The sequence below is a fragment of the Thermobia domestica genome, chromosome 18, assembly GCF_964235325.1.
Source record: "Thermobia domestica chromosome 18, izTheDome1.hap1.1, whole genome shotgun sequence".
Lineage (NCBI taxonomy): Eukaryota > Metazoa > Arthropoda > Insecta > Zygentoma > Lepismatidae > Thermobia > Thermobia domestica.
Genome location: NC_137471.1, coordinates 142457633 through 142473170, shown reverse-complemented (window position 1 = coordinate 142473170; position 15538 = coordinate 142457633). Strand labels below are relative to the sequence as shown.

General features: G+C 34.9%; 1 protein-coding gene across 1 annotated transcript in view; it reads left to right on the top strand.

The window, feature by feature from the left end:
- The first annotated feature begins 533 nt into the window (after positions 1–533).
- Positions 534–15538, top strand: part of LOC145675800 (uncharacterized) — a 62929-nt gene continuing 47924 nt past the window's right edge. Inside the window, exon 1 of the mRNA XM_081746503.1 lies at positions 534–1269. Coding sequence (XP_081602629.1) covers positions 905–1269 — 365 coding nt within the window. The 5' untranslated portion in view covers positions 534–904. The remainder of the gene's footprint in view (positions 1270–15538) is intronic.

Genomic DNA, 15538 nt, shown 5'->3' with positions numbered 1-15538 from the left:
AAGAAATGTGCTTCTTAAGATAACATTGTATGCTGACAGGTGTATCTATAACAGGTTCGTAGCCATGTTTAAGAATTGTCCTTAACTGTGCTGCATTTCTGAAGTATCTCTAATAAAAATCAAATACTGTACTTAGAATAAGTCTAATAAACATATTCCGTCATAAAAAAATTAATAAATATTCCCCGTCATAGAAATTTTAAAATGTTTTGGTCAATCATAAAATCTCATTGATTACTAAGGGCAAATCTTAAAATATCCTGATATTTCTGATTACTAAGAATTAGTCCTATAATGTTCTGATATGCTAGTCGTCTTGTAATCAATTGGTCCTGGGTTTTACTTCCGGTGGGGACACAAGAAATATTTTGAAGTGTTATTAAAAGTGTTTTTTTTTTTTACCATCAAAGTTCAATTTTATAATGTAGCGGAAAATAGCGGAATTTCAGTAAGTGTAGCGGAACGTGACGGAATTTTGACGGTACAGTAGCGACTTAACGAACTGGGGACCTGGCAACACTGCTTATAACACAGATCTTGCCTGCTCGTATTTCTGATTCGTGTCACTGTGGGAGTTGGTAAAAACCTCTCATCGTTCACTTACATACTCTATCCGTAAAAACCCTTTGTTATGTAATAACGCTTTTATTAATTTATTATACGATTAATACTTTTAATTACTACCCAATTGTGTTTGTTACCTGAAGCATTAAACTAGAGAGTAAGAAAAAGACCTATTGTTTTCAAAAATCAATTATATACAGCACGTTATTAAAACCTGGTCGTTTGTTTCATTGGAAGTATAAAGCTGCTTCTGTGAAGGTTCTTGTAAATCATTTCATTAACACTGGCAGCGTAAAATATAACGGAAGTATAAGAACAGGGTCAAATTCTTAAAGTCATAATGGCTGGCCTGGCGCCTGTTAAGTTGGAATTGATGTGCAAACAAGAAATTGATTATGACTTACTTCAGGAAGATCCACTCGAGGGGAAAGGGTGGACATACGAACTGATGACTGACAACGAAGAATTAATATCATCTACGACGGAAGAAAAGCAAACAAGGGAGAAGGATGCAACTATGTTTTCTTTGGATGTGAAACTAGACGTTGGTATGGTGAAATCGGAATCTGCAGTACAAGATCATCCTGCATTTGAAAGTAATATAGAAACGCTAAGAAAAATAGTGGTTCAAGAGACTTCCGCATCGTATTCTAAGAACTTCCAACAATTAACAACAAGAAGTTCAAATTCAGTTCGGGCAGAAAGGTAATGTTCAGTTTTTCATAAAGTAATTGGCTCAGATTGATAATATGTCTCGGAAAATTCATAGGTTGAAAGCAATACTTCATGATAAATGTTTAGGTATGGGAGATGTAAATTAGTAATCTTTAATTTGGAAACGGAATGGCACACATAGACCAGCTGTGGCCTATAAGACCAAATGATAATAATAATAATATCGGTAACAACCATACAAATCTTAAGTAGTTCATATCCTGATAAAATAATGATTACTTTATTATTGATTACACATTTTTCACCAATTTTTGTATATATTTACAATATGTGTGCTCCACGAGAGTGTTTTATTTATTTAGAGGCTTTTGCAAAGAAAAAATCGAAAGAATGAAATTTATCCTAAAATTTTGAAAATTTAAACGTGAAATCTGTTATACTGGAACAAAAACTATGGACGTTTATGGTTTTACTCAGGATGTAGCTCGAATGAGTCTAGCCTCAGTTTTCCGGTGGGCTTCGAAAGACATTAACAAAATACAAGATAAAAAAGAATTGTAACAAACCATGAATGTTCAGTAATTGTACAGGTCCGTACATAAATTCATCTCATACTCATTTCTTTTTAAGGAAGAAGTCGTTTTGTATTTTCAACAATCATTTCTAGGGTATGGCCTTCCATTTCTTCATACAGGATCACTTTGGGTGCTTAGAGCACGTACACGATACAGGGATTATTGTACAAACGAAATGTGCTAGATGGCCGGTAAAAGAACAAGAATGCTAGATAACTTAGAGAAGGGTGTAGGATGTTGGTCCAACTGTGTAACAGGGTAGGGTTCGGTTCTCATGTTCGGGCTATTAACTTTGGATATAAACAGTGGACTCAGTGGTTAGAACAATCAAATACTCCACCCTCCGTATAATAGTGGTTGGAAATCGTGGAAGAGTCTGAATTAGATCACAAATCAAAATGGATTCGAACCAAGGTAGCACTCGCGCGTACTCACCATCCTTGATACGCCCACTTCATATCTACAGATTGTGTTTAAATACCGGTACTTAATTCTGACCGTTTCTGTAGTTATTCGTGTGAGAAACGTGGATAAAACAACTGAAAACAAAACAAGTATATTAATTAAATTTACTCAAACAAAATTATTGTACACTTCACATATACTTACGTGCACGTTTTATTAATATAAATTTAATAAATCTGTTTCGATATATCTTTCGAGTATGTTTAGTGCAAGGGGTCCAGAAGCACGTAAAAAACTCAAAATTTACAGGGGAAATGAATGATACAAGTACTTCGAAGTAACCTAACGTAAACAAATCTAACCTAACCTACCATAAACTAACTTAAAATAACCTTAACTAACCTAAACGTACCTAATATTCATAGAAATAAGCGAAATTCTTTCGTTTTTTGGAAAATTATGCAGGACCCCTACACTAGTTTAACATAAACTAACTTAACCTAACCTAAACTAAACTAAGTAAGCTAGCCTAAACTGACCTAACGTACTATAAACTAACCGAATGTGAACAGAAATTACCAAAATTGTAACATTTTTTTAGAGAGAAGAGCTGGACCCCTTCTGCTAAACATAAGCCATATCTTTTAGCCCATTTTTATTGTGTACCAAGAAATCAAAAAAGAACCTAGGGGTTAATTTAAAATGACGTGATATTATTATTCACAGTTTATGTTTAGCTTGGGACTACGAGACCACTTAGCACAAGTTGATTCATAAAGCACTTCACTGTACTGCACTTTAATTGTGGGGGATTTCAAGGGAAATGTGGTGTTATTGCATTAAAAGGGAATCCAATTTCAGCTTCTTATTTAGACGAAGGATTGAAGGCTCCATTCTAGGTGTCTTGGCTTGCATATTCCATTATGAAATTTATGGTGAAATCAATATACATTCAATAAACTCATGATACGTCGTGTGGTGTTGTTCTTTCAGGTTACTTAGAACTTCTAATGATGAATATTAATGTTATCAAATGCAAGCATTAAATTTTCGTATCAAACATAAACGAAGAGAACAGGCTTTTGCGGCGTGCATTCATATCACTTCAGTTAATTTGCATAAATATAACACATGTTCACTTATCTTCGCTTAACCATTTGTTTCTCGAAGCTATATCTACTTTCTAGAACTCGTTTTATGACAGTACTGGGTTCGATCCTAGTACGCCCCTACTTGGGAAGACATTTTATAACAGTCCTGGGTTCAATGCCTGCTTCTACATGATCGGGAAAGCTATTTTTCAACAGTATGTGGTTCGCATTCTACAGATCCCTAGGTGGGCTTGGACGTTTGCAATGGTCCGGGATTCGATCCTCTATGATTTATACGTCTCCTTTAAAGTTTAATGACAATTTGGGTCATCCATCTAAGCTGACCGTATAGCCACTGGACAACACAGTTCAGAGTTCGAGCCAGAACGTTCTGGGGAACCGACATAAAACTAACTCTAATTATATTCTCAGCGCTGATGCAATTTAGTAATGTAGAAATTATTACGTTGCATAGGCGCTGGTCATTTTTACTGAAAAGAAAATTAAGTTAGATTATTTCTTAAAACTAACAAATGTAAATTTATGTCATGAAAATTATTTTGTGAAGGATACTCAAATTTCACTTTTCACTTTAATTAACAACACTAAAACTTCAGGAACATATATTACATTATTTTTAGGCACTTTAATTTGCATAACTGAATATGATAAGATTTTATACTCGGCCCATTTATTTTTGTTATAAGCGCGGAAGGCGCGGTTGTCACGAATTACCTATTGTATTTCATTACATTATTGATTTCCATAATTTCACTATCACTGTTCATCCACTTTGGCGCTGAAGGATAATCATTTTGATGATTCCAGTGGGATGTCGTGAAGGTTGCGGGTTGCATTATCTTGCCTTCTTTGCGATGAACATTTTAAAGTTTTAAATAATCTTCTTAAGACTGCATTTTTTATGATTATCAACATACTTTTACGTATTATAGCATTAGTTCGTCATTGTACCATTTACATTTCTTACATTTTGCACTAATTAAAATAAAACATTATTTTTGGTTCAAATCGTTGTACGTTGTTTTCCAATTCGTTGCGCCAGTCAGACTAACTAGATTTTCTCTCCGTCTCCTCGCGTTGCTACGCAACAGATCGATTCACGATGTAGTCTGGTGATGTCAAAGTTAAAAATAACTATGACAACCCACAGGCAAAAATTTTTAGAGACGACGTTTGTTACCTGTGCTGAATTTTAGCTCCTTATTTGGGGAAGCGAGAGGATCACTACGATCTCCGTCGCAGACGAGACGCACATACATATATGCATATTGGTTTGTTGGCTGAGAGAAAAATTCTTCAGAGCGCTTTTATACGAGGTTCACTTAAAAAGTTAAAATAAAGATGACAATTTTCATTTTAAATTTCATGGCGTTCAATTTTCCTTGCATTTCATCGAGTCCAAGATGCGTACCAGAATGCCTTCTTTCCCGCCATCAATGCACAATGTTCATATTCCTATGCCGGTCCACGATAAAGAGTAATATTAAAATATTTTTGGAAAACATTCCTTTGCAAGCAATATACACACTGACAGGTTTTATAGTTATTTGCCATTTAAAATAATGTAGTTAAAATATCAAAATAAATAAATAAAATAAAAATAAAAAATAAAAAAAATAAACGTCGATGACATTTGCTCTTAACGAACTAGTTTTTGAGGAATTACTCCCACTTCACAACTTATTGTGTTCTGATTACATAATGCAAGTCACCACTGCGAAGCGTTGCGAACACGTTAAAACAGACAGGACCATTATATGAGGTTTGCGTCAACGTATAGTGTATAGGGCCTTATTCCATTTCAGATAGGACTAACTGGGGATTTTAAAATGGAATGGGAGTGAGGGAGGACACACGCTTACATATATGGCGCGCGGGAGGGACGATGATATTCATCGAAGATTATCAGAATACTAGTCTTGAAATTTTCCTCTTCTTAGAATTTATTTTTCCGGTTATTACTCCTCTTCTTTCTTGTACTTTTAATATTTGATATATTATGGTTCACTAACACTTTACACAAACGTAAATGAGCTATTCGTTTTTATGGGCTATTCATTTTAAATGGGCCTTCTTTTTGTAGAGGTACTACATAATATCTTGGTTAGAACACAAAATTTTTATACAAATTGAATAACATATTGATTATATATTATATTTTCATTTTATATCGCCTACATATATAATTTCCATATTATGTTTATTCATATCAAATGACCTACATAACCTGTGCACCATTATATAAATAATTGAATTTCAAACCCCTTTTTTGTATATGTAAGTGTGTGATTCGTGTTATCTTACACTAAACATTTTTATTATATTACATTAACTATACTTAATTTTTGACACTTTATAAAATGCCAAGGTAAATATTTTATACGTATATATACTTACTTATAACATTTTCAAAATAATTTTTAATAATGTATTATTTTCATTATTCAAACATTTAAAATACATTTAAACGACATTATATCAACTTATTAGTTAACTTCAAATATAATGCAATAATATAGTAAGATGAGATTACAAATAAATTTTGTTATTAGTAAATAATTTTTCAAAACACATTACGTATTAAAACTCTATTTTCAGCTTAGCATTGAATAACATAGGTTTGTCGAGATTTAATAAAAATTTATCGGCGCAATTAAGTTCCACAGCTAAATTTTTAGAATGTAATAATTCAGTTGTGCTTCTCTCTGACCACTCGACGGGGTCTGCCTTGCTAAATTTGGAAGATACCTACCCACAATAAATCATTTGTTTCCCTATCCCTAAACGGGGGCCGGAAGATAGAACACAAGGTTAAAATTTAAAATAATAAAGAATGGGACTTACCAAAATTGCTTACTCAGAGCTTTAAAGAAATATTATATTACCCAAAATATATGGGGGGGGGGGCCTCATCTGCATGACTTGCCATATATCTTTACTGGTTTTTCCATTACTTTGGAAAGGAAAATATCAACGACCATCTGGAAATTGCATCGCGGGTCACAGATGCCTACTTACATCATATTAAACAACTTTTTTTTTTACATCCGTATTTCTTGAATTCGCTCGTTCAATGACACGTAAGGATTTTGTAGATTTACCCATGCAAATTCCAATTCATCAGATGAGCATAGATTTTTACAGTACAGAGAATTCAAATATTTATCAACATCCAACAATTTTTCTAAAATTTTGTGTATTCGATTATTATTTTTGACTGAACCCTTTGAGACAAACATACAGGTACTGTTCTTAGTGCGTTACAAAAAACAGTTTCTACACTACTTTCTACACCTGAATTTCTAAATTCAATTGAGATTACATCGTGATACTTTTGAGAACTGTGTTTGTACCTAAATCTAACCAAATCCTTCGAGTTTGCTTCGTAGGTTTCCACACCTTAAGTCGATCTTCAGAATGCGAGCTAATTGATTTACCAGTTAAAGGATTTAACAATTCGAACATCTTTTCTGAATTTGATGGATTATTGACACAAAGATAGGGTCCCTTAAACACATTAAAAAATTTCGAAATTTTCTTATCTGTTGCGGAACTTAAGTTTGTCTGTTTTTTAAAAAAATCATTCACCTGTATTTTGTGTTTACTCTCCTGTTGTGAGTTGTACCTCTCATTTCGCTTTCGAATCAGTTCTTTCCTTTTAAAATCTGCCATTACCAGTTTATTATCCAAACTTTCATTATCGTTTTCACTTGTATCATTCGTAAAAATACCAAAATGTTCGAAGATAGGTTTTTCATCCCGAATGTTCAAATGTAAACTAGCTGGACTCGCGCCAAGACTACTTGATATAGAATAATTCAATAGCACAACAACTTGCGGTATGAATTTCTCCCAGGAACCATGATCATCTTTACAAAATAATGTGAATAACCTATTCGTGTCCCGATGGATTCTTTCGACCGCGTTGGAGGCTGGATGGTACGGCGTTGCATAGAATATTTTAACACCATATTCTTCCATTTTCTGCTTGAAGTTTTTAGAAATATAACAACTACCATTGTCAGCCAATATATCCAAAGGTATTCCTAAGTGCACAAAGTACAATGATTCCAAGCATTTAACTACACACTTCGTAGTAGCGTTCCGAATCTTATAAAGAACAAGGTAGCGAGTAAAAACGTGCAAACCTGAAATTATAAATTTACATTTGGAAGGAGATGGCATGAGGGTTCCAATATCAATTGAAAACAATCTCCTAAGGCCTTTCGCCTGTGTGGTTTCTAAAGGTTTAGCTGAGGGTCGAGTATCGACTTTAGTTCGTTTACACTCGAGACAGTGATTAATATAGTTCATCACGTCTCAGCGCATTGATTTCCAATAACAAATTTCACTGATAAAACTTACTGTTCTTTCATATCCGAAATGTCCACGATTATTATGCATTTCTTCAATTACCAAATTTACTAAAGAAGGTCGGATACACATCCTCCAACTGTTAGGAAAATAAAAGTTTTTATACAACAAAATTCCGTTTTCCAGTTTATAGAATTTCTCTACGTTTCTATATTGCATATTAGTGTAAGGATCATTCGGTTTCTCTAAAAATTTAAAAATTTTATCGTATTCAGGATGTTCCTTTTGTTTTTTAGTTAACTCTCCTGGTGTGATATTTCTGAAAAATGAAGGGAGAACTTCTAAATTGTTTATGTCCAAGATTTCACTAGGAGGGGCCAAAAGTATTCTTGACAATGCATCACCGGCAACATTCTCATTCCCCGAAATATGCTTTATTTCTAAATCAAATCCCTGTAGTTAAAGACTCCACCGAGACAAACGAGAGTTTCAATGGCGAATTTTATTTAAAAACACTAATGAGTTATGGTCTGTGTAAACCTTTACGTGGTGGCCATATAACAAATGTCCCCATTTACGTATTGCTGTTACAATAGCATACTCCTTTAATTCGGTGATAGTGAAATTTCGATGTGCACTGTTCAAAGTCTTACTATAAAAACCAAGTATGTGTTTTTCACCATTGACTTCTTGAAATAATATACTTCCAACTGCTACTAACGAGCTATCAGTCACTAAACAAAAATCATGATCTAACAACGGATGATTTAACAACACTTCTTCTGCTAATGATTCTTTTAACTTAACAAAACATTGCTCGCACTCATCAGTCCAAATCCATTTTTATTCTTTTTCAAGAGTTCAAACAACGGATTGGTTAGATGAGCGAAATGATATACAAATTTGGAACACCACTCAAACAAACCTAATACTCGCTTTGGTTCCTTTACATTTTTGGGACGTGGCAATGTTCGAATTGTTTCGACGTATAATGGATCCTTTTTCACGCCTTCAGGTGTGACTACGAAACCAAGAAATTGAAAACTCGTATTGCAAAATGAAGATTTCTTTAAATTTACAGTCATGTTAGCTTCTTCTAATTTCGTAAACAACAAATTCCAAATTTCTAACTGTTCATCAAAAGAAAAAGTCGGTTCTGAAATATGATCAATATACGTGACTACTTTATCAAATAATGCATGACCTAACACAACCAAAAGACAATCCATTAATCCTACACCTCCATTTGCATATCCGAAAGGGATAGATGTAAATCTATACATCTTTTTATTCCACGAGAACGCTGTGTAATCTCTACAATTTTCAGAAATTGGGACTTGTGTATAGCTTCGTATTAAATCAATATTTGATACATACTTTGCACCCTGAAACATTAACAACAAGTCATCTATCTTCTTCACCTTCAAATGCTTTATTTTTACATGGGAATTTAAAACCGTTAAATCTACTACTACACGCATTTTACGAGTATTTTTCTTTTTCACGCAGAAAATTGGGCATGAATGAATTGATACACAAGGTTCTATTATACCCCATCGCAACCACTTATCAATTTGTAAATCAATATGTTCTTTGAATTTATATGGTAACGTATATTGGGTTTTGACTAACGGTTGATCAGTATCTACTTCAATAGCATACTCAAATTTATTACAACGTCCGGGAAAATTTTTAAAAATTTTCCTGTTTCAACTACAATTTGAACAATTTTTCCTTCTCAAAATCATACAATTGTGCTTCCTTAACTTTTTCCTGTATTTCTGAAATTGAAACAATTTTACTTTCTGTTTGAGTATCCATTGTATTACATACTGCAACTCTAACGATTTACAATGCGATTTTTCGATCTCACAATCAAACTCTGGAATCTGTTGTGAATAATAATCAAACAAAAATTTATCTTCATTGGCAACTTCTAAATTTAACACTTTCATTTCTTTATTATTACTACAAGAATTTCGAATTTTATCATAATCTTGGTCAGAGAGAACAACATGAATAACCCATTCTTTTTCTAATTTACACCTTTCACTTACCAAATTATTTACTATGGAACATTCTACATTTACTTTTCCAATCTCAAATAAAAATTCCGTTTCATCATCACTGTCGCTAATAACATTCACACTAGCATAGGTACGTTAAGGATTTCCCCTTCTTTTTCAACCGTAATAGAACTATTACCAAAATCAAACTTTGCCTTGGATTGAGTAAGGAAATTTCTACCCAATATGCATTCAGCATTTAAGTCGGAGACAACTAGCACACGTACGTCAAAACAAGCTTTCTCTACTTCAATACACAACACCGTTTCACCTTGCACCTGTTTCTTTTTCTTACCTGAAAAATCCACCAACAAAATATGTGGAGCTGGTCCCAAGTGAGGATGGGAAATTATTGATGCTACTCGTTTCCATGCCTCTAAAGACAAAACACTAACGGATGCTGCAGTCACACAAGGCTACTACTGGTTGATTTAAAACCTGTACCTTCATCTCAGCTGACCTACATTGACTATTAAACTTTCTTTCTTCGCTACTATCAGATAAATCGATATCCCAGATTACGACATTAACTACATTTTTCCAATCACAACAAGCTCGCATTGCGAATCATTTTTGAGTGCATTCTCCTTTTAGTACCTAGATTACCATTTACATTACCAACTCTGCCAACCGCACTCGCGTTGGAGAATAACGTTAGTTTAAATTCTGATCTTTACTTTGTGGGAACATAACTCTTGGGCTATAATATGGAAATTGCGGTGCAGATTGAGCATATGTAAGCATTGACTGTGTTCGGTTCATATTTTCATCATAGTTACTGTTTACAAAATTACCTTTTTCATTCTGATTCGAAGTTTCATAATCATGATCGTCATCATAGTTATTACGATTCTTACCTTAGCCTTTATTGCGATCATTATTCCCAGCATGACTATTCTTACCTTCACCCCTTTTGTTGGACTTCTCATAATTGCCCTGCAGTTCATCTACCTAACACATAGAGTTCTATCATGAAAATTGTTCCTTGCATTAATATTTCTGCTATCGTAATACAGCGCTTCAAGATTTTGTATAGCAGTTAAAAATGAATTGAAATCTAAATTTGGGAACAATGCCAACTATTGTCGGTAAGAAATAGGTATCAGCTGTTTAATCGTATTCACAATAAAAGTTTCCGGTATACCAGACGAACCACGTATCTTGTTGCATCTTTTGTAAACGAAATCGGTAACGGTATCATCAGTTTTTGGATTGAACGCTTGAGATTGCAATACCGATAATTTACTTGTAATAACTTGTTCGGAAGCAAATTGAGCTTTGAATTCTTCGGTAAAGATCTCAAATGAACGAAATGTACCTAATTTCGATTTGTACCACTCACGAGCATTACCGGTAAAAACAAATCCTAATACATCTAAATATTGAGATTTAGGTAAATCTACAGCGTGCGCCACAAGCTTAAACTGCTTTAAAAACAAAGTTGGTGACTCATCATTTTCTAAACCTGAAAACTTTGGAAACATTTCAATGTCACCATGACGTAATATTCGTTGTTTAGCATTTTTCACATCACCCCTGTCTGATTTTCTTACTTTAACTCGTTTCTTTAATTCTGTTATCTCACCTGCTGCCGAGGAACTAGAATCTGCTTGGTTGAAACTACTAGTTTCTTCCTTGCTATATTTTGACGTATGGCTAATCCTATCATCACTCTAAGCACTTAATCTACGTAAATTACGTTCGCTCCCCTCTCTGTTAGCACTCTCAGCTTATGAAGTTAACTTCGTTTGAGTTTCATCTACTTTTATTTCCAAGCCTGACAACCTATCACTTATTAAACAATGTTTTGATTCATATTTATTACATCAAAACATTGATACCTTGAGGAATTGTATTCTGTGACAAACTATCGACCCTACGTTGCAATATTGCAACATTTCTCTCTGAGTCGTGTCACTCAATATTAGTAACGTCTTTTGTTTATTTTCTAAATTACTTTCAATATTATTTACAGACTCCTCGATCGATTCAATTTTTTTAATTGCTCGGTCCGCCTTTTCTTCACATTTACCCAAATCGACCATAATATTTTCAAGTTCTTGACAGTTTTCCCCCATATTTTTTCACATTTATCATTTACCTTCTCGCATTTCTCGTCTATTTCCTTAGATATTTGTTCATATCTCCCCACACATTCTTTTCTTATTATTTCTAATTGCACCTCAAGTTTATCGTGAATCTGCTTTTTTGTTGCTTCAGAAACTTCCACTATTTTGCTTTCTAAGGATTCACGTACATAATTAGTTTTTTCACTAACTTTTTCTATTTTGCTTTCTAATGATTCATTAATTTTTCTATTTTACTTTCTAATGATTCGTGCAAAATTTGCTTTTCAGCTTTATTTGCATTAATTGCATCCAAGAGTAACTTAACATTAATTTCATCCATTTTGTATGCCTAAAAAATTCTAAACACGAGTCAGACTTATCTTTTACCATTACGTTTTTAAACATGCATCATTACTTTCGCTTTAACGGTGCAGGAATTCCGTCCCTGTTCGGGCTCCATTCTTGTAACACGGTAGGGTTCGGTTCTCATGTTCGGGCTATTAACTTTGGATATAAACAGTGAATTCAGTGGTTAGAACAATCAAATATTCCACCCTCCGTATAATGGCGGTTGGAAATCGAGGTGGAGTCTGAATTAGATCAAAATCAAAATGGATTCGAACCAAGGTAGCACTCGCGCGTACCCACCATCCTCTATACGCCCACTTCATATCTACAGATTGTGTATAAATACCGCTACTTAATTCTGACCGTTTCTTTAGTGATTCGTGTGAGAAACTTGGATAAAAGAACTGAAAAGAAAACAAGTACATTAATAAATTTTACTCAAACAAAATTATTGTACACTTCACATATACTTACGTGCACGTTTTATCAATATAAATTTTAATATACCTGTTTCGATATATTTAGTATCTTTTAGCCCATTTTTATTGTGCTCCAAAAAAATAAAAGAACTACGGGTTAATTTAAAATGACATGATATTGTTATTCACAGCTTATGTTTAGCTTGGGACTACGAGACCACTTAGCACAAGTTGATTCATAAAGCACTTCACTGCACTGCACTTTAATTGTGGGGGATTTCAAGGGAAATGTCGTGTTATTGCATTAAAAGGGAATCCAATTTCAGCTTCTTATTTAGACGAAGAATTGAAGGCTCCATCCTAGGTGTCTTGGCTTGCATATTCCATTATGAAATTTATGGTGAAATCAATATACATTCAATAAACTCATGATACGTCGTGTGGTGTTCTTTCAGATTACTTAGAACTTGTAATGATGAATATTAATGTTATCAAATGCAAGGATTAAATTTTCGTATCAAACATAAACGAAGAGAACAGGCTTTTGCGGCGTGCATTCATATCACTTCAGTTAATTTGCATAAATATAACATTTATTCACTTATCTTCGCTTAACCATTTGTTTCTCGAAGCTATATCCACTTTCTAGAACTTGTTTATACTCTTAACTTCGTGGCACTACCAAAGATGACAATTTTCATTTTAGATTTCATGGCGTTCAGTTTTCCTTGCAGTTCATCGAGTCCATGATGCGTACCCGAATGCCTTCTTTCCTGCCTTCAATGCACAATGTTCATATTCCTATACCGGTTCACGATAAAGAGTAATATTAAAATATTTTTGGAAAACATTCCTTTGGAAGCAATATACACACTGACAGGTTTTATAGTTATTTGCCGTTTAAAATAATGTAGTTAAAATATCAAAACAATACAAATAAACGTCGATGACATTTGCTCTTAAGGAACTAGTTTTTGAGGAATTGCTTCCCTTCATCACTTATTGTGTTCTGTTCACATAATGCAAGTCACCACTTCGAAGCGTTGCCAACACATTGAAACAGACAGGACCATTATATAAGGTTTGCGTCAACGTATAGTGTATAGAGCTTTATTCCATTTCAAATAGGACTAACTGGGGAATTTAAAATGGAATGGGAGTGAGGGAGGACACACGCTTACAACTGGAAGCAAAGGGATGCGTCGGATAGAATAAAGCGGGCCACCGAAGGTAAATATAGGACTATACGTAAACGAGGATAGTGCAAAACACTGTACAGGGTGTCCGAGAAGTCCTCCCTGATTACGGAAATTGATAACTCAGGCTAGAAATAAGATAGAAATATGAAACTAGTGTTGAATCGTTTACAAACTATAAAAGTTTTGGTCACATCAGTACAGTTCCACATGAGCACCCTTGGTAGCACGTAGCACATCTAGGCGATATTCAATTTCCATCCACATTAGCCAACATCACTGGAGGGATCGATGCAACGACTGTGGTTATTCGTTGCTGCAGGGTTTCAAGATCTGGTACACGTGTTCGGTAGACCTCATCCTTGACATAACCCCATAAAAAGAAGTTCAATGGGGTTATGTCAGTAGAGCGTGGAGGCCAATCCATCGCCCAGGAAATGTCCTATCGAGATAGGCACGGACGTCCAAACCCCAATGAGGTGGTGCACCATCTTGCTGAAAAACGACATCGGGGTGATACTGAAGCAGCTGAGGAACAGCATACAGCTGCAACATATCCAGGTACACTGCAGATGTGATGGTATCCTCAGCGAAGAAGAATGGCCCGATAATTCGATCGTGCAATAACGCGCACCAAACATTCACCTTTGGACTGCCTCTGGTGAACTCCCTGACCTCCCTGGGGGTTCTGAACCCCAAATGTGTACATTATGGCAATTCACTACTCCACTGACAGAATGTCGCTTCGTCGGAAAAGGCAATTCGTCTGAGATAACCATTATCGTCCTCAATACATGATAGCATTTCGACCGCAAAGTCATATCGACGTCTACCGTCGTCGGGGAACAAGGCCTGAACGAGTTGCACTTTGTAAGCACGAAACAATAAACGTTTGTGTAAAATGTCATGGATAGAGCTTTTTGGCATCTGTAATTCACGTGAGGCCCTGCGCACCGATTTCTTAGGACTTCTCAGAAAAGACTGCCGCACAGCCTCCACCGTTTCTGCTGAGGTTCTTGGTCGACCAGACCTCGGAAGGTCAGCAACCGACCCTGTGTTCTTGAACTTCTCATACCAGGCTTTAATGCTCTTGACATCAGGTGGAGTCCTCCCAAATGTTATCTGGAACTGTCTCTGCACCGTGGTTGGTGATCGTGTCTCATGGTACCACAGGACACACTGTGCCTTCTCCTGGTTGGTTGGCATGCCTTCTTGGGCTTCTTACTTACGTACTACAAACCTAAAACAAACAAAATTGAGACTTGGTAAAACAGAACAAACCTAACACAGACAAAATCTTTTATAGTTTGTAAACAATTCTACACCAGTTTCATATTTCTATCTTATTTCTAGCCTGAGTTATCAATGTCTGTAATCAGGGAAGGACTTCTCGGACACCCTGTATATAGCGTAGACTTACATATTTTACGTGTTGAATATGTATTTGTACGTTCATAAATATTTTATAGGTAACATCCTGAAATGCTTTCATTGCTTGCATTGCTTTATTGAAAAACAACAACAAAAAAAACTAATTTGTTTGGTTTAAATCTCTTTTTGTTTTTCGTTTAAACCAAGGTTTTTGGTTTAAATAATTTGCTTTATGTATTTGTATCACATATGGACAGAAATGTTTGTTTCGGTTTGGTGTTATTATGCAACAACCGGGTTATGCTGGAAGGGGTCACATGAGCTTAAAGCGGAATCCAAACCGCTTCTCGGGTTACATCCGAGAGAAATTGTGTTCCATTAGATGTCGGAACTGGAACTAATTGGTGAAAATGTGATAAGCCTG